This window comes from Ambystoma mexicanum, chromosome 8 (assembly GCF_040938575.1).
Source record: "Ambystoma mexicanum isolate Mex_15411 chromosome 8, UKY_AmexF1_1, whole genome shotgun sequence".
NCBI classification, from domain to species: Eukaryota; Metazoa; Chordata; class Amphibia; order Caudata; family Ambystomatidae; genus Ambystoma; species Ambystoma mexicanum.
Window position 1 is genome coordinate 1,104,468,037 of NC_090929.1, and position 27,545 is coordinate 1,104,495,581.

The 27,545-nt window shown below is 46.2% G+C and overlaps 1 protein-coding gene across 1 annotated transcript in view; it reads right to left on the reverse strand.

Moving 5' to 3' along the window:
- Positions 1–749: 749 nt before the first annotated feature.
- Positions 750–27,545, reverse strand: part of SDHB (succinate dehydrogenase complex iron sulfur subunit B) — a 169,500-nt gene continuing 142,704 nt past the window's right edge. The window contains exons 7-8 of the mRNA XM_069611130.1: positions 20,084–20,206; positions 750–1,018 (exon numbers count right to left, since the gene is read on the reverse strand). Of these exons, the coding sequence (XP_069467231.1) occupies positions 938–1,018; positions 20,084–20,206 (204 nt within the window). The 3' untranslated portion in view covers positions 750–937. The remainder of the gene's footprint in view (positions 1,019–20,083; positions 20,207–27,545) is intronic.

Genomic DNA, 27,545 nt, shown 5'->3' on the forward strand with positions numbered 1-27,545 from the left:
GCTAGGGAAACATTTTTTTCTGCAGCAGCTGAACTGGAAAACAATTATCAAAGATGAGGAATACGTGGGAGGGCACAATCCATTTGAAGTGTGTTCCTTGACTGATTCACTATGTGTGCTCATTGTGGACCCCTTACAAGCTCACTACCTCTTGAGACTTTGCCTAGACCACTGGTCTGGCTACCTTGAAATGGTTTGGCTACAACTCCCAGAGTTGTCCCAGTCACAATACAGGTTGGCCTTCTATACATCTGTCCACCAGGCCAGAGGATAGAAAATCAGCCCTAACACACCTCCATTCATCTAACATTCTCAATGCCAAATAGTCACAAGCTGCATGCTAGAAGCCTTTTTACTAGAGTTTCCATACTGCACCGCAAAGCCTAAGCCCCAAAGCACTGGCAGCAAATTCAACCAAGTGGAGAAAAACAATGATTAAATGATTTGAGACAGGTTTTTAGTTGGGCCAGCATCTGAACTGTGAATATGAATATAGCGCAATAAAACAATCTGTAACCGATTTGTTAGTTGAAGACATTGTTGAAAAGGCATTTGCATAAGCTTATCAATGTAATGCATATAAACTGCATCAGAGGAATTTGTGTACCAGGGCAAAATACATTTCTCCTTTACTGGAAGCCAGTAGAGATTCTTAAAACCATAAGTAATGCATGAAAATGAACCCAAGCCAAGAATGAGACGAGCAACAGTGGTCGTAAAACAGATGAAATAAAGCAATTTTACCATGGTTCATAAGTCTAGAACTGGTTTATTAATGTGTACATTATTTATAATACAGCAAAGGTTACATGCAGTCGTGCTGGGTGACAATTACAAATCTTTCCCAGTCACCACCCCCATAGAAATAAGAATTTAAACCACTCTCAAATCCACTTTTATGGGCCGAATTCCCCCTCCCTGTGCATTGCCTTGTGCATCATGCGCTCATCGCAGCTTTCTCCTTGTACGTTGCCATCATTTTCTTGATTTCAGCGATTGCCTTCCCAGGATTCAAGCCCTATGGAAGAAAGAATAAAACCACATGAGTTACAACAATGAAACATTTGTATATGTGTCTGTAGCCTGCTTCCCTTTCAGGATAACTCGCTATAGGTTGGGTGATAGGGGACATACAGTTGAGTGTAAACATTGTACCAAAAATAATTTCAGCGCAGTCCATATGTTGTGATCTGTATAAAGGTATTGATTACAGATGTGTGGTGCACTTGAATGGCAATCAATGCAGAGGATTGTTCAGTTTGGCTGCAGTACTGAAATTACCAGTGGTTTTAGCATAGCATTCCCCGAGTGTGCTTTGGGTAAAGTTTGTAGAGGACCAAGACATTTTCATAGAGGTGCTGTATGTTACGATTAATGTGCAGGTCTAACTTTAGCTGTGATGCACCAAGGCAGGGTTGACGCACACTAGCAGAACTGTCCCACAAATCCTTATGGCTGAAGAGCCCTGGACAACTTTGGGAAATGGAGCATCTCTTTTTTTTATTAATCAATAAAGTATGGGCTTGTTAAACAGCCTGTAAGCAAGTACAGAACACAAAACAAAAAGTGTACTTCAGAACATTTTTCATATTACAAATTACATTGGTGGACAATAGTTACATTATAATGTAAATAAAAAAGGTGAAAGAATGAGTAAAAATACTCTAATTCTTTTTTGAGATTTAGCTCTCTGCATATTGCTTCCATCCAGACTATATTCGATTGTCCCTATTCTAGCATTAGAAACAGGGTGTTGGGGGTCATTCTTTAACAACATTCCAGAAGGTTTAGTTGTTTAACACTTTTAACCATCTTCAACATGTTTCGGACTTCACCTATTTCTGTTACTACACAAGATGGTTCTATTCTCGTTCCTCTATCAGAGAACAGCTGAACTCTATGCAACTGTATGTGCATTACAATCTTGCTCGCTTCTAACCATTCTTCCATTTCAATCAGCATTTTGAAATGCTGTGCAGCGAGAAACTAGAATTGAAAAAAAACATGCTAAAGATAAACAAATGATTTTCAGGCACCAACAGCCTAACCACTGACACCTTACCTTACAGGGAGTATCATTGACACCAAACGAGGTGGAAAAGCATGTCTACATATTATGTAGCCCGAACTTCATCTAACTGCCTACGAACGTACATGAGAAAATGCACTGAATTGTTTCTAAGTGGGTTTAGACGAGAGTGGTGCCAATTGTGCATGGGCCAGCCATCTTCTTTTTCTTTATTGAAAGGAACCTGGAGAAATAACCTATGCTCCTCATGAAGGAAGGGAACGTGTCTATGGCTGCCATGGAGAGTACCTGGTTGACCTCTTGCCAAAGATGTTTGTTGCCGCTTTGGGCAACAGGAGGGTAATGAGGCAGGTAGGGGAGAATTGGAGAAAAAACAACCTTTCACAACAACTGAAAATATCCAGGAGTCCTCGATAATTAGGCTCTACGGAGTGTTCTGACAATAAGCTTGCAAAGGGTGATACAAGCTCCCTGATCCTCACATCACTGCTTTCCTTTATTACCCTGTGATGGAGAAGAAGCCTCTGGGGCTGGGATCGGATTTCCTTTCTTCAGTGCTGACTGGAGATCTGTCCAGCATTCAGCGTTTTGTTTTCTTACAGCATTGAGATCCCGCGAAGGTGCAGGGCCGATTGGATCTGGGCTGGACCTGAAAAGGTATTTAGGGGTTTTTCAATCAATAAAACGATATTTTATGGTCTCAGTCTAGGTATTCATTTTTGTGAGCAACTTTAGCTAGAGAGGAATAGCTCAAGGCCACCAAAGAGAAGGATCCAAAATATTTTCTTAGATATCTATTGAATTTCTCTATTCACATCCTAGCCAGCCATATGGTGTCCAAGCCTAGGAACATTCCCCTGATTGCTGTGTCGATATGATGAACAATTGATTTTATTATATCTGTGACAATCCGTTTGGGCTCTAGCAATCCTAATTTGAATGCAGCCAGATGTTGAGGAGGCAAAAGAGATTCAAATCCCACAATTTCCAACCACAGGTTTTTGATTACTTGCAGCCACAATGACACCAGCATTGGTTACTGCACATCAAGAGCAGAGTTCTCATAGACGTTTCGCCCAAACCTGTCAAGGGTCTTATTCTCTTATGAAAGGACAGCTGGAGGAGGCATGGCCGGAAGACATACTGCATAATGTTGTGGCAGCCACCATAGATGGCTGTGCCTGAGGTTGGTGCTAGGCAAAGCTTTTTGGTAAAAGATGTCCAGTCTTTGGATTTACCAGCTGGTCTAAGTTTCTCCCAGATGTTCTTTGCCTCAGAGATAACCTTCTTTGGGATAGGAATACCAGATCTGGTTGACCCCCTGGATGAGAGGACGAAAAGAGAATACCCCTTCCTCAGATGATGACGTTTTCAGAATACACACCCCCATTAAATTCACAAGTCCAACTAATCTTTAATGGTATACTCTTGCAGATGTAGAAATATTGGTGCTTGTCTCATCTAAGGCATCATTGCCCTGGGTCTTGATCACACGCTGGACACAGAGGTTGGTAGGGCACTGCGGGTGACTGTCGAATAGTCAATGGATGCTGTTGAGGGACCAGTAGAAGGTGCAGAGAAGCCACAACTCGGTCCTTGAAGCACATGTGGGTTGCCCAGCATGCCTAAGGGAGCTTTAAGCTCAGGTGGTGGAGGAGCCATAAGCGGAAGGGGCACCTGAGCAGGAGGAGGAGGCATAGAGGTCTGCACACTCTTAAGACAAAAAAACAATTACATTCAATGTCAATCACCTATGGAATTTGGTAAGAATAAATAACCAATGGAGGATGCTGTATTCTTTCTTGTCCGAATAGCAGCAGCCTCAAGATTTGGAGGGTCCCAGGGACTATGGGTCTGTGTAAACGATAGGCAATACAGGCCCAAGTGGGTTAAATATGGCTGCTGTGGCAGGAGTCCATCCCACTCTAGTGAGTGATCCCAGATTACTCCACGATGCCCCTCTTGCAGCTATGGTGACCAAACAAGGTTTACGCTCCTGAACAGACCGATTCAGATGAACCTGTCTGAGACCGGGCCCAATGACCATCTGACTCTTGATGTGCCATCGGTAGAGTCGATCTGGCTGACATCTTACAGACTTCAAAAATCTTCATCATGGGAAAAAAATCTCTTAAAAACTGCAGCATTGCTAATGTTCGAACTGTTAAGGAAGAACCTAGGGGAACACCTTCTTACCTGGCCAATGGCATCCAGGAAAAGATGTTGCAAAAGGCACAAAGATACCAGGTGTGGTTCTGAGACAAAATGTTGTCATCTGCTATAAGAAAATGCCTGTCACAGTAAGGACATGGAGTAATTGCAGGCTCACGTAACACTAGCTAGGTGCACCAACCAGTAGGAGGCAGAGGGATGAAAATTATATTGAAAGTGATCAGGAAAAGATTTCACCACACTGTCATGCGTCCTGTCCTGCCGAGTGCGATTAAAAGGACTAGTGGGCATTATCTGAGGTGGGGAGTGCAGGAAGGGAAAATGGAAGATTTCTAATCTGCGCATGCACTTTCAAATTATTTGAGGGAGGGAGGGTTTGTTGTTCAAAAAAGGTGCCGATTCAGCCCCAGGAAATGGGACATCACATGAATATGGGGGTAATGGAACAGGACACCAGCGTATTATTACATTTGTACCACATATGGCAGTCATTTTTCACCTTTATAGCTTATTGTCAAGCTAGAATTCATATACATTTCAGGCCACCACTTTTTGCTTTTTCCACCCAGGCTTTTTTTGGTTCCTTAATCTCTTTTTGGTGGCCAGAGGTACTTCTCCTGAAGTCCTCCAGGCATCACATCCCTTTATACCACCAGTTATACAGCATTGGGTTGCCCCTAAGGTGCCCAGTCGAATAATCAATTCACAACGCCAATGGTCCACGCCATTTCACTGCATTAGCAACCCAATACACCTTTTTGGTAGCCATTGGGGTACTCATTTTGTTTTTCTAATCCTGCTCCCAGCACTTTTCTAGGACATCCCTTTGTCTACGAACCCATAGCAAAAAATGGCTGTTCTGACCATGTGAGCTATTTATGAGCTCATCATGGCAGCCTCGATATTGGCCCAATTGGTTGATGCAAGTATGGGTCCCTGGAATAGTCATTTCACGTCCTGCAGTTGTGGTTTTGGCTGAGCGGCAGTCCCAGTGAACATCCAGTATAGTTGGTCATCTGACTATAACCCTTTTTTGTGGCTGGCTTGCGGGCTGGGGGCCAATCCTCTTTCCACAGGGCTATTAAGGTTCTGCCCTGCCCACAACCTGATCTCTTACTTGCTGTTCCTTGTAACTGGAGGTAGCAGGACTACCGACAGGTGGAAGGTGACATTTGTCGCAAATCTTGCCCATTTGGCAGTTTACATCCCATAGCTGGATATAGTGGCAAGGAACAATGGTTTGGGCATATCCCAGTTTTTTTTTTTTTTTTTGCTGCTAGAAGTCCAGTCCTAATTTCTGACAACTTCACATCTCCTGGGTCGAGACCTCCTCTTTGGAAAAGTTTCTGGCCGTTTTAACACTGCAAACTACTGTTTACCACCAGATGCTTCTGCTTGGGCTGCTGCATTAATCCAGGGGTGTGCCGAGATCATTTTCAGTTTGGTATGCCTGAGGGTGCCATCAGCCAACCATTGCCTATGTCCTAAAACCATTTGCATGGCGCTGCCTTCTTTGGATCACCCTGAAGCAGGGAGCCAATGGTTCAGGTTACATCTTCTCCTGGAAGTCACCCTCGCCAGATTTTACACGCATTGCTTGAAGGTAGACCTCCTAGGCGTTAGGGAAAATTTTCAGTTTCTGTGCTAATTCCCTTGAACCCGAGAGAGACCCCAGCACTTTTGCCAGACACTGAACTTTATCTGACATTTTTACCACTCCGTCATTCTTTTTCTCTGACTGGGATTTTTATTTCTGTTTTAAGGAGTCCGGTAAACTCCCTATGTTTAATACAGGCATCTGCCTTTTGCTTGGTGACACCCGGTATCTTCTGTGCAGTGTCACCAATGAGTCCCTTGGACTCCTCTTTATGTTTAAATACATTACTTAAGAACCTATCCTGACCCGCCTGTTGGACACTAAACCCTACTGACCCCCTTTCTGCCACTGAGAACACTTGTGCTCCAAGAATAAGGTAAAGACTTCTAAGGATTGGGCATTTTGAAGTCCAACTAAGGGCTTAGCAAAACCATTCAACTGAGGCAGCACAAGACTCCACTCTTAGTATAAGGCTGTACCACCGGAGTTCAGGTTATCGTAGACCGAGCAGCCAGGCTTATCTTAGGAGGGAGAGAGGGCTGTAGAATCATTACAAATTAAATTGTAAAACAAATGCTTCAAAAAAGCACTGAAACACTATGTATTGTAAAAATAAATGATTTAAAAGCAAGTAGGGCCAGTTAAATCTTGGGGAAAATAAGTAATATCACATTATATATAGCCATAATTATAAAAACACAACATTATGCTTGAAGGTGCACAGACCAAATCATATAACCTTATTCAGAACACCTAACAGGAGTTCTAGGGAAGCCAAAACCAATTGTTACTTTTAGATTACTTTCAGTAATACCAGGGTAGTAGACCCCATCAGTTGTACTGTGACGCTCTGCAAGAAATCACATTAATATCAACTGGGCAATATACTTTTCTGATCTAGTGAAACACAGATTCTAGTAACAGTATAAGCCTATAACTCTGATTCAGGAAAACCCAGTTATTCTAGGGGAGTTGGACCTTGGAGTGCAATATTCAATTACAGTTTGTTAGGGAGAATTCTCATTTTCCCAAGCTCTTTTGCTGGATTTAAGGATTTTATCCTGAAGTGAGTGGGACCTTTTTCTCACACTCCTGTATTTTGATCTGATTTGGATTATCCGTTTCCTTTGTTTTTGGAGTCTGACAAACTCCATAGGCATCTAGTTTTTGTATGGTGACACAGCACCTTCAGTGCAGTGTAACAGAAATCCTTTAGCTTCCTCATGAGGTTTAAATACCTTTTCTTGGGTGAACTGCAGTTCCCAAGAATAGTAAAGTGAAATTGACTTTACTTACTTTTTCCCCTTTGTAGGTTCAGCACACCCCTATTTATGTGGAGTGCTCAGGGGGGGGGAACGGGGGGGGGGGGGGTTTACCCTCACTTTTTTAAATGGCTGGTGGCAGTGGTTTAATTTTCCTACCATTGTGCTTTTCTACCGCAGGCTGAATCCTCAGCTGCAGTACAGCACCCATGGGTGACCATTGTGCCAAAATGGCACTAGTCATTTTTCACCATTTCTGGTTTGCGAGGTCTTTCTTGGGTTTTACTCAGTACGCAAAACTAGGTTTGTGCCCTTTGTTCATTTTGCCTTTGGCGGGCTTCAGTACTGAAACCCGCCTCTGGCTCCAGTGTGTCTGGCAGGGCAGGAAGTGAGGGAGGTGCCCCGCAACGCCCCATCCTTTGTCACTATGGTTATCTGAATGCAGCCATTATGGATTGGCTGGCTGGATGGCCTTGCAGGGCTGCCATCCTGCTGTGCGGGTGACAGCTATGCTGTGCATGAATGGGAGAAACCTCCATAAAAGGCGAGGCGTCTTGGACTGAAGACAGAGTCAACCACTGGGAAGAACACCCTGCCGAAGAAACCGTGAACGAAGCTTGCTGCATCCTCCTGGATCGTTGAACTCCCGGTGAAGCCTTGCTGCTGTACTGAAACTCCTCTTTCTGATCAACAAGAGAAGTTCCGGAAAGGACGACTTCTTCCCTTGGGTTAGTGGGACCAACTAACCCTGAGACGAACTTTGCTGGAAGACCTTCACCAACTGGCTGTACTTCTTTGCTGCTGCTGGAACCAAGTGCCAGGGGTCAAAAAATCTGTAGTCTAGTGCAACAGATCTGCAGTGGTGCTGTTTACCGCGCCCTGAAACCGTGAGGTGTCGCTGAATTGAAAAGAGCCCATAGCTGCCGCCGACCTCTGAACTGCTGTGCAGGAGTCCTCCAGACGTCCTCCCTCTTGTCCCCACGCCTGAGGCCAAGGAACACAGGATCTGCAACACTGCAACCAAGACAGAAGCCAGCAGGATCCTCACTTCTAACCTAAGGTACTGTTCTGACTAAGGGGTACCTACCTCTCTGTCTGTAGCTTGCTTTTCTCAGTTGACACTTGCAGTAGCTGCTTTTCTAGAGTTGATTCCAGCTCTAACTTTCACAAGTGTAACAGCTCGTGGCCCAGCAGTGATTTTCTACAACAAACTCTCTAACTTTGTGCAAGACTTTTTGCTATCTACGAAGTGCCTCGGGTCCATAGACTTTGCTCCAATTGACTTTGGCTGTCCTGGCTCCCTGCAGACTCTATTCTATTGACTTTGATTCTTACTGTCCCTCCGAGGTGATCCATTGGTTTTTAATTGATATTGCTCGGAAAGGTTTTTATCTAGATTTCAAGTGCTCACATGCTCTGAGAACCCGTTTAATCTCGTTCCTTCCTTTAACCTTTCCATTCTACCAACCTCAGAATTCACCAAGTGCAAAAGTGATATATAAATGCCAATACTGTCCTAGTTAGTGAAGTCACCTCAGGGTGTAGGAAGTGTGTAAAGTATCTAATTTGACTTGATTCTGATAAAGTATTTTGAAGTATATTTTTATTGTTGCACATTGCCCTTTTAAAAGAATGCTTATTTAAAACTGACCGTTAAATAATAATTATTTTACTAGAAAACCTTGAATGTAAATGTTATTTGGATACGTGTATTAGTGAATTTCAATGCTACAGCTCCACAGCTCACATTTACCCCTCTTGAGATACGTCTGGCTGCTCAGTCACACTACCAACTTGTGTAGTACAGACCTATACCAATAGGTGGGATACCTAATACCAAGAGGACAAGGGTGGTGTAGTCTCCCACAGGGTTACTACTTCAATTCTTGCCTAACACTGGTGGCAGGCGGTGGGATAGATGTAGAGTGGTTACAGTGACCATTTACTGTACTTGTGCTAAACTACACCAGCCACAAGGCTAAGCTTCATCAAAAAGCAAAGCAATTGAAACATGCCAAATACGGATAACTTCAATGAGGCAGCCCCGAGTGTTCCGACAGAAGATCAACTGAAATATATGTGCAAAATCAGGGGTCTAACTCTGAAAGGAAAACATTTTGAATCGATTATAAGGTTGCTGAATCACCAAAGTTTGGGTAGTAGGCCTGTAACACCTACTCTCCCATAGGAATGTGGAAAATGAGGATGACCGTTTAATCTGCGAGAGGAGCCAGGGGAGGTAGAGTCGACCCAGGGAGAGGGATCCCCCTCTCCCCTCTGCCACAGCCTGCCCTTATGCCTCAACCTATTTCCAGTGGCGCCCCGCAAGGTCCCCAGTTTCTCCCAGAATATGTTTCTCTTGAAAGAATGAGATTAGAGTTCAAAAAGTTAAATGCTCAAGCTGCAGCCAAACATCAAGATATCAAACTCAGAGAGGGAGATGCAACATGAAATGGATATGAAAAGACTGTCCTTCGACTCTGCTTCCCTTTCAGGGTCCTCTAGCCTCGCCTGCCCAAAGAAGCAGCGAGTATGTATGAACCAAAACTTGATGTGTTGGATTGGCTGCGTACATTTGAATACACCTATGGTCTTCAAGGAATCAGTGGGAATGATTTAATCCCTTGGCTCATGTCTATGCTCCCCCTGAATGGATGTGATGCTGTAATGGAGTTGGGTGCCATTGAGAAAAGATTATGAATCTGTGAAGCTGGCATTAATAGCCAGATTTGGGAAAACTCCTTCTGGGTACCTCAAGAGGTTTAGGACCCTCAAAAAGACTGATGGTACCCCTTGGAATACTGGGTATGCAAGTGTTTAAATAACTTAGATGGTTGGGTGAAGGGTTACAGAGTAAACACTTTTGAAGGAATGCGTTTTTTGTTAGAATATAATTTTGATGCCTGCTATCCTAAACTGAGACAGCACTTCGCTGACTCAATAGATTGATCGCAAAAAGTTAGCACAGGCTGCTGACTTGTGGGTAGCCAACATGGCCACTCACAAGGACTCTGGGGCAACTCACAAAAAGGAAGAGATTAAGGAGCAAAAGAAAAAAGGGAAAAAGAGAACCAATTCCAACCATCCAAAAGAGGGCCACAAACATAGTACGAGTAAGTCCCATGGGAAACCTGGAAAGTCTAGTGAAACCTCTGGTGCCAAACCAGTGAGAGGTCAGCAGAAACACCCATTTCAAAGAACATTTGGGAAAGGTTTTGTATGTGCGTCTACTGATCATGTGAAAGGGGATCGCAGGTGTAAGGGTAAACCTTCAGGGGTCCGCACTGCCTTCTTAGCTTTCATCCCAGAGGGAGCAGTTCATATGGTAAGTTATTGGCTGAAGACCCCGTGTCCCTGGGCCTGTGGGAACAACAGAATGTGGATGTGCACAACTCCATACCAGATAACACCAAATAATATAAGGACCTGTAAATGGTCAGGAGAACCCTGCCATTAGAGACACCGGGGCAAGCATTACAGTGGTTGATGAACGTTTTTTTCAAATTAGAGTATGTAGCTAAGGCACCCAAAAGGTCCTAATAAACTTGCAGGAGGCCCAATCCAAATGGTTCCTATTCTGCCAGCTCTCATTCAGTTCAATAATATGACTGTAAGAATACCTGTCAGTGTACAGAATGATTGCCTATGAGAGTCCTGTTGGGGAATGATTTGAAAAATCAGAGTTGCATCTAGTACCCCCAGGCCTCCCAGTAAGAGGAAGCTGAAGCAAACAAGATTGTCCAGAGAGGCAACCTTGAGAGACTCTCAGTGGGAGGTTGAGGAGATTTCCAATACCCCCAGTCCACAAGAAGGCCACCCTTCTATTTCCAGGAACCAGAAACAGACCAGAGAAATGTAAAGTCTCTGGGAGAAAGAAAGGTTTTAAACCTAAACCTGTTCACAGGACAAGGACATCCACAAGAGGACAGTCCCAGGTCACCACAGTGACCCCTTCCCCAGCTGAGGCTGAGTGGTATGACTAACCAGACTCTGTAGAGACAGCTACTGGTGACAGCTGGAAGAAAACCTTCCCTGCCTTGGAGACCTGGAGCCTAAGGACCATCCTGAGCTGCAGACTTTACTTACAGAAGGTGGACCCTCTAGGGCAGACTTAAGCAGAGGTCAAAGAGTGTCCCTCTCTAGAAGGTCTGCGTCAGCAGACAGCTTCCCAGTTGGAACGACAAGAGCCAGAGAATCATAGGATTTACTGGGAGGATGGCCTCCTCTACAGTGAACCAACTGAGTCTACCCCAGCCCCAGCAGGTGAGACAGAATTTCTTACAGTTAGCTCATGAGATTCCTCTGGCTGGCCACTTGAGTTTCAAGGGGACCAAAAGAGAGGCTATCTCTGTATTTCTACTGGCCCAAGATGTGGCTGATGTAGAAAAGTTCTGTAAGAGCTGCCACACTTGTCATACTTCTGGCAAGAGTGGAGCCAGGAATGTGGCACCTTTAGTGCCCCTCCCTATGGTGGAGTCCCTCTTGAGCGGGTGGGGATTGACATTGTTGGTCCCCTAGACCCTCCAACCTCTTCAGGCAACCGATTTATATTGGTTGTGGTAGACCATGCTACCAAGTATCCTGAAGCCATACCTTTGAGAACTGTTACCGCTCAGGCAGTGGCTAAGGCCCTCCTTGGTATTTTTACCAGGCTCGGGTTTCCTATGGAGGTCATCTCTGACAGGGGGACACATTTTATGTCCCTCTACATGCAAACCACGTGGAAAAACTGGAGTGACCTACACGTTTTCAACAGCCTACCATTCCCAAACCAATGGGTTGGTGGAGAGGTTTAACAGAACTATGAAGAGCATGGTGATTTAGAGTAACCCCATAGAAGAATGTGGAACCTTCTACTGCCATGCCTTCTCTTTGCTTATAGAGAAGTCCCTCAAGCAGGGGTTGGGTACAGCCCATTTTAACTTCTCTATGGTCATCCGGTCAGAGGTCCATTGGCCCTGATCAATGAGTGGTTGGAGAGTGCTCCTTCCCTACAGCCAGTGAGTCACCAACTATGTGCTAGGCCTCAGGAAGAGGATGGCACTCATGATGACAGATGCTTCTGATAACCTAAAAGCAGGTCAGGCTCTGGTCAAGCATTGACATGACCAGAAGGTGAACATGGTGGAGTTTACTCCAGACCAGCTTGTTTTGGTTATGGTACCTACAAGGCAGATAGCCTTACGGGGCACATGTATTGGACCCTTCAAGGTTGTGGGTAAACTTGGAGAGGTCAATTATTTAGTGGACCTGGGCAATCCCAAGGAGACCCCTATGGTCTACCACACTAACCATCTGAAGGCTTATGTTTCCAGACCAGAACTAGGAGTTTTGCTTCTGGCCTCTGATCAAGAGGAGGAGCGTGAGCCTCTCCCTGATCTCCTCAGGGGACAACCCTCAGGTGAGACAACTGAAGGTGTGAAACGCTCTTCAGGTCTGACTCTGCAACAACAGGAGGAGCGCAAGGCTCTGTTAAATGAATTTGCCTCCCTGTTTTCACCGACACCAGGCTTGACCCCTTGGGGCCAGCATGATATTCTCACTGGTGACAGTCGCCCTGTCAAAAGCAGGGGTTACAGAATGTCAGACCATGTAAGATCCCACATGAAGGAAGAGGTCAAGAAGATGCTTGATCTTGGTGTTATTGAGCCATCTACACGTCCATAGGCTAGTCCAGTTATACTAGTGCTAAAAGCAGGAACCAAGGAATTGAGATTCTGTGTGGACTATAGAGCTCTTAATGCAGTCACAACAACTGATGCCCATCCTTTACCCAGGACAGATGAGCTGGTGGACAAACATGGTTCAGCCAAGTTCCTCAGCAGATTTGACTTGACCTCAGGCTATTGGCATATAGCTCCGACAGACCATGCTAAGGAGAAAACTGCATTTCCTACCCTAGGAGGCGTCTACCAGTTTAGGGTTATGCCTAAATTCCAAAGGAAGGTGAATCAAGTTCTGATTGGGATGGAGGACTTCTACATGGCATACTTGGATGACATTGCAGCGTTCAGTCCCACTTGGGAAGAGGATCTTCACCACCTAGGATATGTTTTGCATGCTCTTGAACAGGACCATCTGACCATAAATGCTAGTAAATGCTAGTAAATGTCAAATTGGTCAGAGTAAAGTAGTTACCTTGGACATGAGGAAGGAGGCGTTGAAATACGGCCATTGTCTAGCAAAGTACAAGCTGTACAAGACTGGGCCACCCCTACTACTCGGACCCAAGTGATAGCCTTTCTAGGTACTACATGAACTTCATAGAGAACTATGGACCATAGCTTCTCACTTGAATGTGATCTCCCCACCCAAATTCCCCAAGAATGTCAGGTGGAATGAGGAGTGCAATAAGGCTTTTGAAGGACTGAAGAAAGCCCTTTGTCAAGCTCCAGTCTTGAGATCTCCGGACTACAACCAATCCTTCATTGTACAGACAGATGCCTCCAACACAGGGATAGGTGTACTTTTGAGTCAACTGGATGAGAAAGGCAGGGGACACCCCATCTGCTTCATCAGTAAGAAACTGAAGGACTGTGAGACAAGGTGGGCAACTATTGAACGCAAGTGTTTTGCCATTGTGTGGTCGTCTCTGAAGAGGTTTAGATCATACTTGTATGGTTCTACTTTTGTTATTCAGACAGACCACCAACCCTCAAGATGGTTAATGCAGATGAAGGGGGAACATCCAAAATTGTTAAGGTGGTTAATCAGCCTCCAAGTGTTTGATTTCAACAAAGAAAAGAGGTCAAGGTGCAACTCCTACACTGCCTCCAGGCCACCATCTGCACTAGGGTTCTGTATCTGTATCCAAACAGTCCCCCTCCCACTTTTCTTCTGCACTTATCAGATATACCTTTCTGACTAACTTTCACCTGCCACTTGCTGGCTGCATTACCATAGTTTATCGCCCTTATTTATTCTATTTAATATTTATGTTTTCTCTCCTTTGCCTCGCACTTTCCACTCCCCCCCCCCTTCGCATGCACCCCCCCTGTCCTTTTCCATGCATTTGCGCTTTGTTAAATGTCACTGGGCCTAGTAAGATCGCTGTTTTTCTGTTTTTTCTCCCTTGTTTCCCTCCCTTTTTGCCTGGTCGCGCTCTGAAACACTTGTGTACAAGCGTGATATAAATAAAATATCATTCCATTTCATTTCAATCACCAAAATGCTGATGGTCTCTCCAGAAAGTATGACCGACTGGATTAGGAGATTCATCCAGGAGTGGACTAAATCCTACTGTCCCTTAGTCCGGGGGGTGTGGGGGGAGTGTTAGGGAGAATTCTCATTCCTGTGTTAATTCCCTTTAACCTTCGAGACCCCCAGCTCTTTTGCTTGACTTTAGGACTTTTAATTTATACCCTGGAGTGAGACAGACCTTTTTCTCACTCTCTCATGTATTTTGATCTGATTTGGATTTGCTGTTTCCTTTGGTTTTGGAGTCTGACAAACTCCATCGGCATCTATTTTTTGTATGGCGACACACAGCACCTTCAGTGCAGTGTCACGGAGAAATCCTTTAGATTCTCAAAGTTTAAATACCTTTTCTTGGGTGAACTACAGTTCCCAAGAATAGTAAAGTGAAATTGACTTTACTTACCTTTTCTCTCTGTAGGTCCAGCACACCCCATCTTATGTGGAGTGCTAGGGGTTACTTAGCCCCTTTTCCTACTCAGGTAAACATGTTTATGTTACCCTCACTACATTAAATGGCTGGTGGCAGTGGTTTAATTTTCCTACCATTGTGCTTTTCTATCGCAGGCTGAATCCTAAGCTGCAGTATACCACCCATGGGTGACCATTGTGTCAAAATGGCCCCAGTCTTCTTTTTTGATAATTTCTTGTTTGCGAGGTCTTTCTTGGGTTTCACTCTGCACGCCAAACCAGGTTTGAGGCCTTTGTTAATTTTGCCTTTGGCAGTCTTCAGTACTGAAACCCGCCTCTGGCTCCAGTGTGTCTGGCAGGGCAGGAAGTGAGGGAGGTGCCCGAAGCTCCCCTTTCCTTTGTCTCCATGGTTACCTGAATGCACCCAGTCTGGATTGGCTGGCTGTCCTTGAAGGACAGCCACCCTGCTGTGCGAGTGACAGCTAGGCTGTGCGTGAATGGGAGAAACCTCAATAAAAGGCGAGGCTTCTTGGACTGAAGACAGTCGACCACTGGGAAGAATACTCCGACAAAAACCGTGAACGAAGCTTGCTGCATCCTCCTGGACCGTTTAACTGCCCGGTGAAGCCCTGCTACTGCGCTGAAACTCCCCTTTCTGATAGAAGAGAGAAACTCCAGAAAGGACTTCTTCCCTTGGGTTAGTGGGACCAACTAACCCCGAGAAGAACTTTGCTGGAAGACCTTCCCCAACTGATTGTACTTCTTTGCTGCTGTTGGAACCGAGTATCAGGGATGGAAAAATCCATAGTCGAGTGCAGCATCTGTAAGCCGGCCAAAAGCTCCAAGAGTCTCCTGAGGACGCTCCCCAAGCTCGAGTCAACTCACCAGAGTGCTGGACCCAGGGAGAGAAGGAAGCCAAACCAGTGTCCAAGATACGTGACGGGGCTGATTGAAAAAGAGCCCGTAACTGCTGCCGACCTCCGAACTGCTGTGCAGGAGTCCTCCAGATATCCTCCCTCTTATCCCCTCGACTGAGGCCCAGGAATACAGAATCTGTTTTCACTGCAACCAAGACAGAAGCCAGCTGGATCCTCTTCTTCTAACCTAAGGTACTGTTCTGACTAAGGGTACCTACCTCTCGGTCTGTAGCTTCCTTTTCTAAGTTGAGAGTTGGAGCAGCTGCTTTTCTAGAGTTGATTCCAGCTCTAACCTTCACAAGTGTAATAGCTTGTGGCCCAACAGTGATTTTCTCCAACAAACTCTCTAACTTTGTGCAAGAATGTTTTCTATCTAAGAAGTGCCTCAGCTCCATAGACTTGGACTATCCTGGCTCTGTGCAGACTCTTCTATTCCATTGACTTGGATTCTTACTGTCCATCATAGGTGATACATTGGTTTTTAACTAATTTTGCTGGGAAAGGTTTTTATGTAGATTTCATTGGGACATTTAAAAGTGCTCACATGCTCTGAGAACCTGTTTAGCCACTTTCCTTCCCTTAACCTTTCCTTTCTACCAATCTCAGAATTTACTAAGTGCAAAGTGATATATAAATGCCATTACTGTCCTAGTTAGTGAATTCACCTCAGGGTGTAGGACGTGTGTACGAAGCATACTTGTTTTGCCTTGATTCTAAGAAAGTATTTTGAAGTATATTTTTATTGTTGCACATTGCCCTTTTTAAAGAATGCTTATTTAAAACTGATAAATAATTATTTTACTAGAATACCTTGAGTGTATTGTGTTATTTGGATACATGCATTGGTGAATTTCAATGCTGCAGCTCTACAGCTCACATTTACCCCTCTTGAGATACATCTGGCTGCTCAGTCACACTACTAACTTGTGTAGTACAGACCTATACCAATAGGTGGGTTACCCAATACCAACAGGACAAGGGTGATGTAGTCTCCCACAGGGTTACTACTTCAATTCTTGCTTAACAAAGTTGCTTTACAGTTCAGACTAAGGGAAGCAATAACTAACTTATTATAGGATAGCACAGTTATACTCAAGGTAAGTCAACCCTATACACTTTGTACAGGAGCTATACGCAACTTAAAGGCAGGTGTAAACCCAATACTGTTTTTGTGTCCATCTACAACAGAGCAGTGAAAGCAAAACCCAGTATTACACTTTATGAATGACTCCAAGTTATTCTAGGTAGGTAAAACCTAATGAAGACTTATTCTGGACAGGCTAACAGCACGTCAGGGGAAGCAAGGCCCAGTTGGGGACACAAATACATTTATCCTTACAGGACAAGTGAAGTGAAACCAACAGCATTACTTTTGCGAAGCGGCACAACCAAATCACAGGTGAGTAATATAACCTTACATCTACTTTCTGTTAGAATGGCGAAACAGTTTCCAAGGAAAGAAAGCTGTTGCATATACTTTTCAGAATGCCAAAACATTTCTAAGGTAAGTAGTAACTTTTTTAACTGTTCACTCTGAGTTACAGTTACCAACCAACTTCTTTTGCAAATAAGTATCTTTTAAACACATTCTATTTTCTACGCAAAAGCCCCAATCCTTAGAAGTCTTTCCCTTATTCTTGGAGCATGAGTGTTCTCAGTGGCAGAAGGGGGTCACTAGGGCCTAGTGTCCAACAGGCAGGTCAGGATAGGTTCTTAAGTAGCAAAAGTAGAGTTCCTAAGGAAGACTGTTAGAACAAGTAATTACTTTAGCGTTAGTTGATGGTCCAGGGGATTCACAGAAGACACCCTAGGAGGATTCCAGCCGGGGCATGGGTGCACTGGACAAGAAGACTCCCAATCACAAACACCCCAAAACAACACAGGAATCACAAGAGACTTAAGGTAAGTAAATACCCAAGCCAGCCCAGTACCTCAGCACAGAAGAAGATTTTGCAGCAGGAGGATGTCAGGATCTGCAGCCAAAAAACTGGTTGTTGAATTTCTTCATCAAGAAGACCGGACACTGGAAGGACTTTTGCAGCAAGGATCACAGGAAGGCTCTAGGCAAGGTTTTCCTCACAGCTGGATGCGGCTCTGTGGATTTGGCACCTTTTTCAGGAGCACAGAAGACAGAATATCGCCGGTCAGATTCCCGTCATTTGCAAGATCTAGCACCCTGGTGAAGGGACTTCTTTTGGACTGGAATTGTGCCTCTGGAGATCCAGCAGGATGCCCACGAAGTTTCCGCGAGATTCGGAAGACAGTGCACTGCACAATGGCTCGAGGTTCCAGGGTATTGGGGTATTACAGCCCCGCAACTCCTCTTCTGCATGGCGTGGGATAGCTCAAAATGCAGGGCTTCTTTAGTCTAGTGGGCCCCACCAGAATCTGGGCTGGGGCTGTAGTTTTCAGAGTACACAGGTCGATTGGAAAGAAGGGTAACAGCAGGTTCCGGTTACACAGCAGGCTCCCTGGTTGCTGGAAATCGTTTTAGTTGCAAATTCTTAATCTGCCTCTTCGATTTTGGTTCCAGCGGTCGACTACCTCTTCAACTTCCAGGATCAGCCTTTTATGCAGGAACGCAGGCAATCAAACAGCAATGCAGCATTCAAACTTGGAGGGGTGGGGCGCATGGCAGTCCTTTCAGGACAGCCAGTCTTCTAGTTTGAACCGGATCCTTGCAATCAGGCTGGGGGACAAAGGGCTGCAGAGCTTTGGACTCCTCCCTCGCTTCCTGCCTTCAGACACTCTGGCGCCTGGGCCGGGAATCCACAGGATTCCTGTCAAAAGATAAAAAGAAATGTCCCGCCCTGGATGTCAGGGGAAGGAACAATAAATGACAAGGAACTCTAAAATGGTGTAAAAAAAAAAACAGACAGGCCATCTGGATAAAATGAGCACCCATGGATGCCTTTACTGGGGCTGTAGAAACAGCCCGCAGTAAAGGTGCACCAAATTAATAAAAAGGTTCACTGCCACCAGCCAATAAAAAGGTAAGTATGTCCTTCTAACATAAATGATACATTTAAAATTAGAAAGAGGATACTCATATCTCCCCAGCACTCCACATAAAGTGGGGGGTGCATGTCTCACCTAATAAAATGTAAAGGGATCCAAAGATCCTTTCTACCCTTGGAAATTGTAGTTCTCACAGGGTTACCCACAGAGAGTTAAAAGGGGAGCCCCTTGGGCAACCCAGCAACAATAGGCCCTTATTGGGAAAAAAGTTGTCGGAGGATAACTTTGAAAAGACACCATGAAGTCTTAAAAATGACACCCATAAAAAGCGTAAACTATCTGAGTTTCGAAAAAAGGTTACCATACAGAGGTATAATGAAAAATAATACTGGGGTTGACAGATCAGGAAGATTTATCAAGATTTATCATCACTATGAAAATCATACCCAACAGGGAGCACTGGAAAATTGTAATGACACTTGATTGAATATTACATTCTAAAAGGAAAATTGGGCTCAACGCAGTATGATTGGTGTTCACACAAACCTGTTATCACAAAAGAGGGCAAGCACACATGGTCAGTACGCAATGCAACACATTCATACAAAGTTGGAGAAAGAATGAAGTAGCTTCCTACTGATACTACCCCTGGTCTACTGGCAATGGCAGAACTGGAGGACACAGTTAAGTTAAAACAAAAGCAACGACATTCCATCTGATCTAATTTGGACCCATGGTATCCGATTGGTCCAAGAGAGATCAGTTCAAAACTGTATCCTTGGGTAGGTGCACTTTTACCCTCCCTACAGTTTCTATCGTCTATCCGGTTTCAGTGGTAATAATTCCTTGTAACTACTTTCTTCAGGACAGTTTTAGTATTATATCAAAGGGTAATATACTCACTGTCTCTTGTTTGAATATGTATGTGCCATACAGTGTGGCGTTTCGTACTGCCCCCGATACAGTTTTATGAAGCCCTTAGTTGGACTTCAGAAAAACTGTCCCCAACACTTAGCAAAGCAGGTGAAACTGCAGGAACAGCTCCCACACTATGGGGTTTGACCTTTGTCTGTCAAAGGTCCAGGGTTCGAAATTGAGGGGAGTTGAGAGCTATGTAGCTCCTGCTCCTAGCAGAACGGTGCCTGGTTAGCTTGAAACCAACAGCTACCAGGAGCTACTTTTGGCGCCTAGGCCCAACTGGTGCTTTCCAAACATGTAAATGTGATATTACCTGAGTATTTGAGAATGTTAATAAAGAACAATTAGAACAACTATTACACATCTAAACACAATGGTTGGTACAAAATGGACTAAAAAAGGTTAACAGAGCAAATCTGGCTTCTGGTTCCCTTGTGGTAGCTCCTGCCTACCGGGTGATGCCGACACCCAGGTGCTGGTTTTAGCTCCTGCTCATCTGATCTAAAAATTCAAACCCTGAAGGTCTGAAAGTAGACTAGTTTGGGAGAGGTGGTAGTCCAATACATTTTCTCTAGCCAAGGAACAGAACTGGAAAAGCGACCACTACGCAAGAGCAACTTTATACCTTGGGACAAGTCCGTGTACAATTCATGATCGTGTGGCAGCGGTAAAGAGAGAATGGATCCTGCATCTTGGCCAGGCGCTCCTCTGTAAAATCATCCCGCGAGTCAATAATCCAGCGATAGGCCTGTTGGAAAAAGAGGAGATCACAGAACAAATGAACAGGATCATCCACACAATTATATTATAGATTATATAAATGTATTCATGTGTGTAAAGGTTTCTTTTTTATCACATACACCTCAGCTGGTTTAAGTTTCAGAGTACACCCATTTCTTTTATTGGTGCTGTTCAATAAACTCATACACCGATTTGTTCAGTTGACAAATTTGAAAACCAAGCAAAAAAATCCTAGATGAGTCTATGGCAGCTTCCTCAAAATAATTATTGGAAAGAATTAATCTTCGAAAAAAAGAGAAAAACTAAAACATTTCATGAAGAAAGTACAAATGCTAATTTAGTTTATTATTCTCTGTTCGATCACTCATATGGTTGTTCAACATTGTAGCCGGAATCATTATAAATGTGTTTAGAAAAATGGTTTTAAAAACACTTTTTATACATTTCATAGGCCGAAAAACTTTCCATGTGCAAATTTAGATGGCTTCAAAGCTTTTTTATGTTTAATGTGCATATACTATGTATATAGAAATGTCATCTTGTTATATAGTGCAGATTTAAGCAATGACCGATACAAAAAAATATAAAGAGGGTTTGATACTCCCCCATAAGATCAAAAAAGGTTGTCAATGAGAATGCCAATTTTACCGTTCATGCAAGTATCAGGAAATAGCTGTGAGCGTGAGCATAAGAGGTAAGAGCATTTCTTTTTGTTATGGTTGGGCAGGCATATCAAATTTTATTATATTTAAAATTAGGTTTAGATTAAGCTCTTTGGGCTAATTGTGATCAATAATCATAAGAAAATGTTAGTATACAAAGAAATGATTTGCATCAAAAGGTAAAAACAGTACTCAGGCTAAAGCACTGCAAGGCTTAAAATGCAGGCGCTGACTCGAATGTTGTACAAATAAATGGCAATTTTACTTTTGGCAAAAAAACATATTTTGCTACATTAGCACACACATCAGAGAAGAAAAGTTCATCTCTAGAATATAGATAAGAAATGCATTTATTTAAATAAATAGTCACAATTATATGCACACTTACCCAGATAACCAATGTTTTAGTCTACTGTCCACATGACTGATTTAGCTTGACTGGTAAAATAGCGGGACCTTGGTTCCAGCCATGGTTACCGAATCTATAATTTATGCTCTGAAGAGGTTTTTGTAAAACATGCAAAGACGTTATAAGGAACAAGTTAGTTCTCCAGCATGGGTCTGGCATGGATTCACATGCTCATGAATATTCCCAGGTGTCAGACTGGGAAACCTCGTTAAAAGAAAAAAACAGTCTCACTTGTTTATAAACTGTCTTTCCCCTATAAACCAATCACTGAGCACTGTCCCCAGCCAATGCCTGCCCGCTCCCTAAGCCCCTGCTCTGGCAGCCATCTTCAGATTTGGTAGCACGTAAAGTGGCAGCATGACCAAGAAGAGCCGCACAGGGCATGAGGGAGGGTTCACATGTGATAGGTTATATGTAAGTAACTTGTTCCTATTCCAGCATGGGGTCTGGCATGGATTCACATGCTCATGAATAAAGAATCCATAGCAGTACATACATAACCACGGGAGGTGGCAAGGCTCAACAAAAGCAATTACTCTTAACTCCTCACCAGTCTGACCTTCAAGCAAACATGTTGCGTGGCACTGCTTGGCTGACCCGGGACTCCTCTCTGGAATCCCTATTGACACAGTAGAATCTTGTGAAGGTGCGCATAGATCTCTGTGTTAGAGCCCTGCAGATTTCCAGCAGGAGCACACCAGACAGGTACGCCGTTGTCGCAGCAACCGCTCTGGTGGAATGGGCTCTCGGACGGCCAGGCAGCGGTCAGTTTGCCAACCGATGACGGTGCGTGATGCAGCCGGACAGCCACCTTGAGATGGAAGCCTTGGACAAGGCCTTCCTATGGTTCACACAGCCAAAGTTCACGAACAATTGAGACGTCTTCCGAAAATTCTTCATGTGTGCCAAGTAGAACTTCAGAGCACGAGCCACGTCCAGCAGTCCTTTCAGCTGGCGACAAAGGTTTCGGAAAGAACACAGGCAACACGAAAGGCTTGTTGAGGTGGAATTCCGACGAAACCTTTGGCATAAATGAGGGGTGCATCCACAGCAACATCCTCGATTTGTGAAAAGTCAGACATGGCTTGCAAGAAAGGGCCTGAATCTCACCTACCCTCCTGGCAGAGGTGATGGCCACGGGGAAAGAAGAAGTTTTCCCTGAGAGGAACTTGAGGGGCCTGATGCATAGGCTCGAAGAACCCTGCCCACCCCACCCCCCCCGAGCCTCGTCAGCAACACGTCGAGTTCCCACACCGGGGCAGGAGCCTGCACCGGCGAGAATGATCAAAACAGTCCTTTGAGGAAGTCCTTGACGAGAAGATCATCTTGGAGACCTGGTGTAGGGGGAGATGGCCACCAGATGCACCTTGATACAGGCGCGTGCCAGCCCCACCTTGGCCAAGGACAACAAGTATGGAAGAACCTGCCGTGACCCTCAGAGGGTTGATGTTCTGCGCCCGGCACCACGTAGCGAAATGCTTCCACATGTGCCCATAGCACTTAAGAGTCGATGACGCTCTGGACCTGGCAAGGACCTCCCTGCAGTCCCCCAGCAACTCGTACCCTCTGAATTCTAGGGCTGCAGGAGCCAAGCCCACAGGTTCAGCAATCCTATGTCGTGATACAGGATTGTGCCTTTTTCTCTGGTGAGCAGATCTGGGACCGCTGGTAGCTTGACCGGAGGCGACAGGTTCAGAAGGTCCAGGTACCAAATCTGCCTCGGCTATTCCGGGGTGACGATCATCCTGCACCAGCACCAATTGATGACTCGCAGCAGTAGAGGCAGCACGTCTAGGAACAGGCCTTCCCACAGGAAGGAGAATACATCCCCCATGCTGCTCGGCTGGTGCAACCTGCTGGAAAACTTCTGGCATTTGGAGTTAGTCGCCGTCGCAAAACTACCGATCTGGGGTCTGCCCTACTTGGAGATGAGGTCCACCTGATCCTGTCGAAGTTCCCACTCGTGTCAGGAGCGTAGCTCCCTGCTGAGGGAGTCTGCAATGGTGTTCTTGACTTTACCCTAGGTGAAAAGGGATGAGGAACATCTCTTAGGCGAGGGCCCAGTGCCACAAGACCTGTGCCTCTCTGGAGAGCCCTGCGGTTTGGGTGTCCCCCTGCTTCCTGATGTAAAACATTGTGGTGGTGTTGTCCGTGAAGATCCTCAACACTTTGGCCTTGAGGTATGGAAGGAACGACATGAGGGGCCAGAACACTGCCCGCAGCACCAGGATATTGATGTGGCGATCCCTTTCCTCAGGCAGCCACAGGCCTCTGGTGTGTGGACATCCGGTGTGGGCTCCCCAGCCCTCCAGGGAGGCGTCTGTGGTGACCATTACCTGGTACCGGGTGCTCCGAAATCCTGTGCTCCCGGCGATGTTGAAGCGTACGCCCCACCACCCTATCTTGTCTGTGAAGCTTACAGACACTTACATCCAGCAAGCGTCCAGGAACTCCTAAAGGGGTCGCAAGATGCACGACGGTGACATGCCGAGCAGCGACTTGATGGTCCGCACTGCAGCCGTTTTCAGAGCCAACAGCCGTTGCACCTTGCCCAGCAGGGCCTCTATCCTCTCTTCTGAAGGACCTGCTGGGCAGGAGACAGTGTTGAGCCTGGCTGCCAGGAACAGCACGTTCTGCGATGGTATCAAGCAGTACTTTGGATAGTTGACAGAGAACCCCAGATCCTTCAGCAGCCGGACAGTAGCCTCTGTGTGGTCTACGGCCGTTTCCCTGGATTTTGCCCGGATGAGACAGTCGTTGAGGTACGGGTACACATGTATTCCCTGGAGATGTAGATGGGCGCCGACTTTAGTCTGAAGGGAAGGGCTTTGAACTGGTGGGTCTTCCCTGTACCACAAAACGCAGGAACCTCTTGATACTTTTTCGTGAATGGGGACTTGTAAGTATGCGTCCTCCAGATCCAGCAACATCAAGAAGTCTCCTTCCTCCGGTTGGCAGAGCACGTGCTGCAACTTGACCATCCTGAATATTTGGGACTCGAGGCATTTGTTGAGACGCTGCAGGTCTAGAATGGGCCTACAGCCCCCTATCATCTTCTTTACCATTAAGTATCTGGAATAGACTCGAGCCCCGGAGTCGATTTGGAGCCAGCTCTATCGCTCCTTTTCGCATCATGGTCCGTACTTCCTGCAGGAGCTGAGGGATGTGCTGCTCCTGCCGGGCCACTGGAGGTATCCGGACACTGGAACTCTAGGAGAGTGGCTGTGGCGAGAGCGTCCAGCACTCATCGATCGGTGGAGATCTTCTTCCACTCGCTGATGAAGCCAGCCAGCCACCGGGGTGCATGGGTGTGGGCCAGACGCCCTGGCCATTTCAGTCTTGCTTTGGGGCCTGCGTGCCAACTTGGTGGCAACGACATTGGCCACCGCCACTGAAAGCCTTGGAACAGCATCTGTAGGCCTACTGGGACATGGACCGGGAGGGTTGACGATACAAAGAGGACCATCCGCTGAAACCTTTCGACCAACTGCCGGACTTCCCTCCGGAGGAGCGAAATGAAGAGTGGTGCTGCTGGAGTGCCCAGGGCACAGGCCATCTCCCCGTCAGTCTTAATGGCTTGCAACGACTCATCGACGGCCTTCTCAAAGATGTCGAAGGGCATGTCCAGCACCCTCGTCTGGACCTCCTGGCGGAAGTTAGTGGCCTTCAGCAAGCCACGACCATTGAGGCAGATACCATCCCCTCATCTGACGGAACACTGTCTGCGACGTCCACTGTGACGACATGGTCCGATACCACCTCCCCTTCCTGAAGGATGGAGATCGCCTTGACCCACTTGTCTGGCAGGAACTTCAGAATCAGGGCCATCTTATACCACAGTTCCCTGTCCTACCTGGCCAGAATTTCAAGTGCCTTGGCTGCCTTGACTGTTGATGCCGCCGAGTAGATCACCTTTCTTCCCATGGCATCCAACATCTTCCCCTCGATATCCAGAGGGATGGAGGATGAAGACGACCTCCTCGCTGCCTACGAAACCACTGAGACCGGGGAAGCATGCAATTGTAGGCACTTTGGTGTGGACTCCAGTACTTTTTTCCAGCCTCTCTCTCTTGGCTGAGGCCGTATTCCTCATCAAAGCTAGGCCCTCCTCCCAAAGGTCATCCAGGAGAGGCACCGCCATGATGGTCTTCCTCTTGGCCTTGCACCGTTGGTAGAGGAAACCTTCCTTCTTAGTCCCTTCTGGCGTCAGTTGTAAAAGTTTAGATGCTCTGGCGGCCATGGCATGGAATGGCCCCACCTCATCCCGGGGACAAGCCCTTGACTGCCGCGAACCGCCTGCCATGGTGATGTCGTCCGCAGTCGCCTTGTCTGTCCCTGTGTCCCTTGGGGGGGCCGTTGGGGGAGGAAGGCACGCGGCGCTTGTGTGGAGGTTGATACAGTGATGTAGGGTGACACTTTTTCGCAGGAGGTTGATCCGGGGCCACAAGGGCTGGAGCCGGTGTTGTCGGCATCATTTTCTGAATCTCCGACACCAGGGTGTGTAGGGTCGAAAGGATGTCCAGCGATGCATCTTGGAGCGGTCAGAGTGGTAGGCCTGTGGGCCCTGCACCGTCATCGCTGTCGGCATTTCCGCTGTCGTCCCCCTCTGCGTTTCTGCCGTTGTCCTCCCCCACATCCTTCTGCATCGTGTGTATGGACATCTGGTCCTCCTCGTCTCAGGAATAAATATCTGTGCCCTGGAGTATGGTCTGTCCTGAGCCCCCCACCACCACTTTTTTTGTATCCTGAAGGCTCAGTCTCGGACTTAGGGATGGCATCCTCTTTTTTTTTTTTTTTCTGGATCAGCCCCTTTGGCCATGAGAGGGCGGCAGCAACCAACTTGTTCGTTGAAGAAGACTTGACCTGGACCGCTTGGGCCTTCTGGGGTAGGTCAGATGCCTTTTCCTGCACCTTGGTCTTCTCTGGCTTTTCCAGCAGCTTCGCCGGGTTAGCCGATTTCCTCTTCAAAGAAGAGCTGGAGTGATGGCTGGAGCTGGAGACATTTGGTGGAGCTGAACGCGCCCTGCCTGTCGCAGGACCCCCTTGCACAGCGCCCCCGACTGAAACAGACTTGCAGTGCGTGGCCTGGTCTTCATCCCCCACGGATGGAGAGCCCTCAAAGGACATAGAAGCCCAGACCTCGGACAGGCCGGTCATGGGTGAGGCTTTCCCCCGCTTGTTGCACAGGGTACAGGCCTTGGAGCTGAGCCACGCTGAGCCACGCCGCCAGTCTACTGTAACGATTCTTCATGGTTCGCTTGGAGAATCTGAGGCAGATGTCACAATCTGCTTCCCTGTGATCCGGGTGAAGACAGAAGCACTGAGGTTGTTTGTTCTCCACAAACATGTTGCGCAGTTGGAGCAGAGATTGAAAAGGGAGCTTCCCCTCTCATCTTCCGACATGGTCCGGAGTGCGGAGTAGGCCCAATGGCCTTCTGGAATCTTCAAAGAAACCTCGACGATTCTTGCCCTTGAGGGGCGATGGACATCAGCGACAAACGGATCCTTGCTTGTCGGCCGATGGAGAGAAAGAGAACACGGCTTTGTTTGACAAAAATAGGACTTTATATCTAAAAACGTAGAATAGCTCACGGAGCAAAACACAAGGACTCCCAACACTTGAACGTGCAGTAAAAATTGGAAGATGGCTGCCAGAGAAAGGGCTTGGGGAGAGGGCAGACATTGGCTGGGGGCAGTATGAACCAGAGTACAGTGATTGGTTTAGGGGAGAAGAACAAGTTACTTAACCAACTGGTAACGTTCTTTCGACTGGATGTTCCTACCCCGTAGTCCTCATCTTTGATATTCGTATCTCGGCAGCTTTGCTGCTTCAGAAAAAGATTCTCAGCAGAGTGCGCTGTGCACAATGTCGTGGCGTCGATGTCTCTCGAGGGCTGCCATGGTGTGTCAACGTCATCAGTAGCATAAATAGCTTGTGCAGTGTCAGTTGGCTTCAGTTCAGTTTTTTCATTCCATCAACTAACCAGAAGTACCCCAGACAGCAAGCTCTCAGGAAACGCAGAGTGTAATTCACGTAAATTGTACGGTGGGGTAGGCTGGGAGGGGTGATGAGGAAGCCTCTCTTCCTCCTTGCCCAAATGAGAAGGAGGATAGAAAGTTGGTAGCGTTATCTTCTGCGACAGATGGAAGTCAGAGACTACTTAAGGCAGGAATGATGGTTTAACTGATCCTCACAAAACATAGTCTGCAACTCGCTTACCCTGGGGGCTGATGTTAATGCCACAAGAAGTGCAATTTTCAGAGTTATGAGCCTT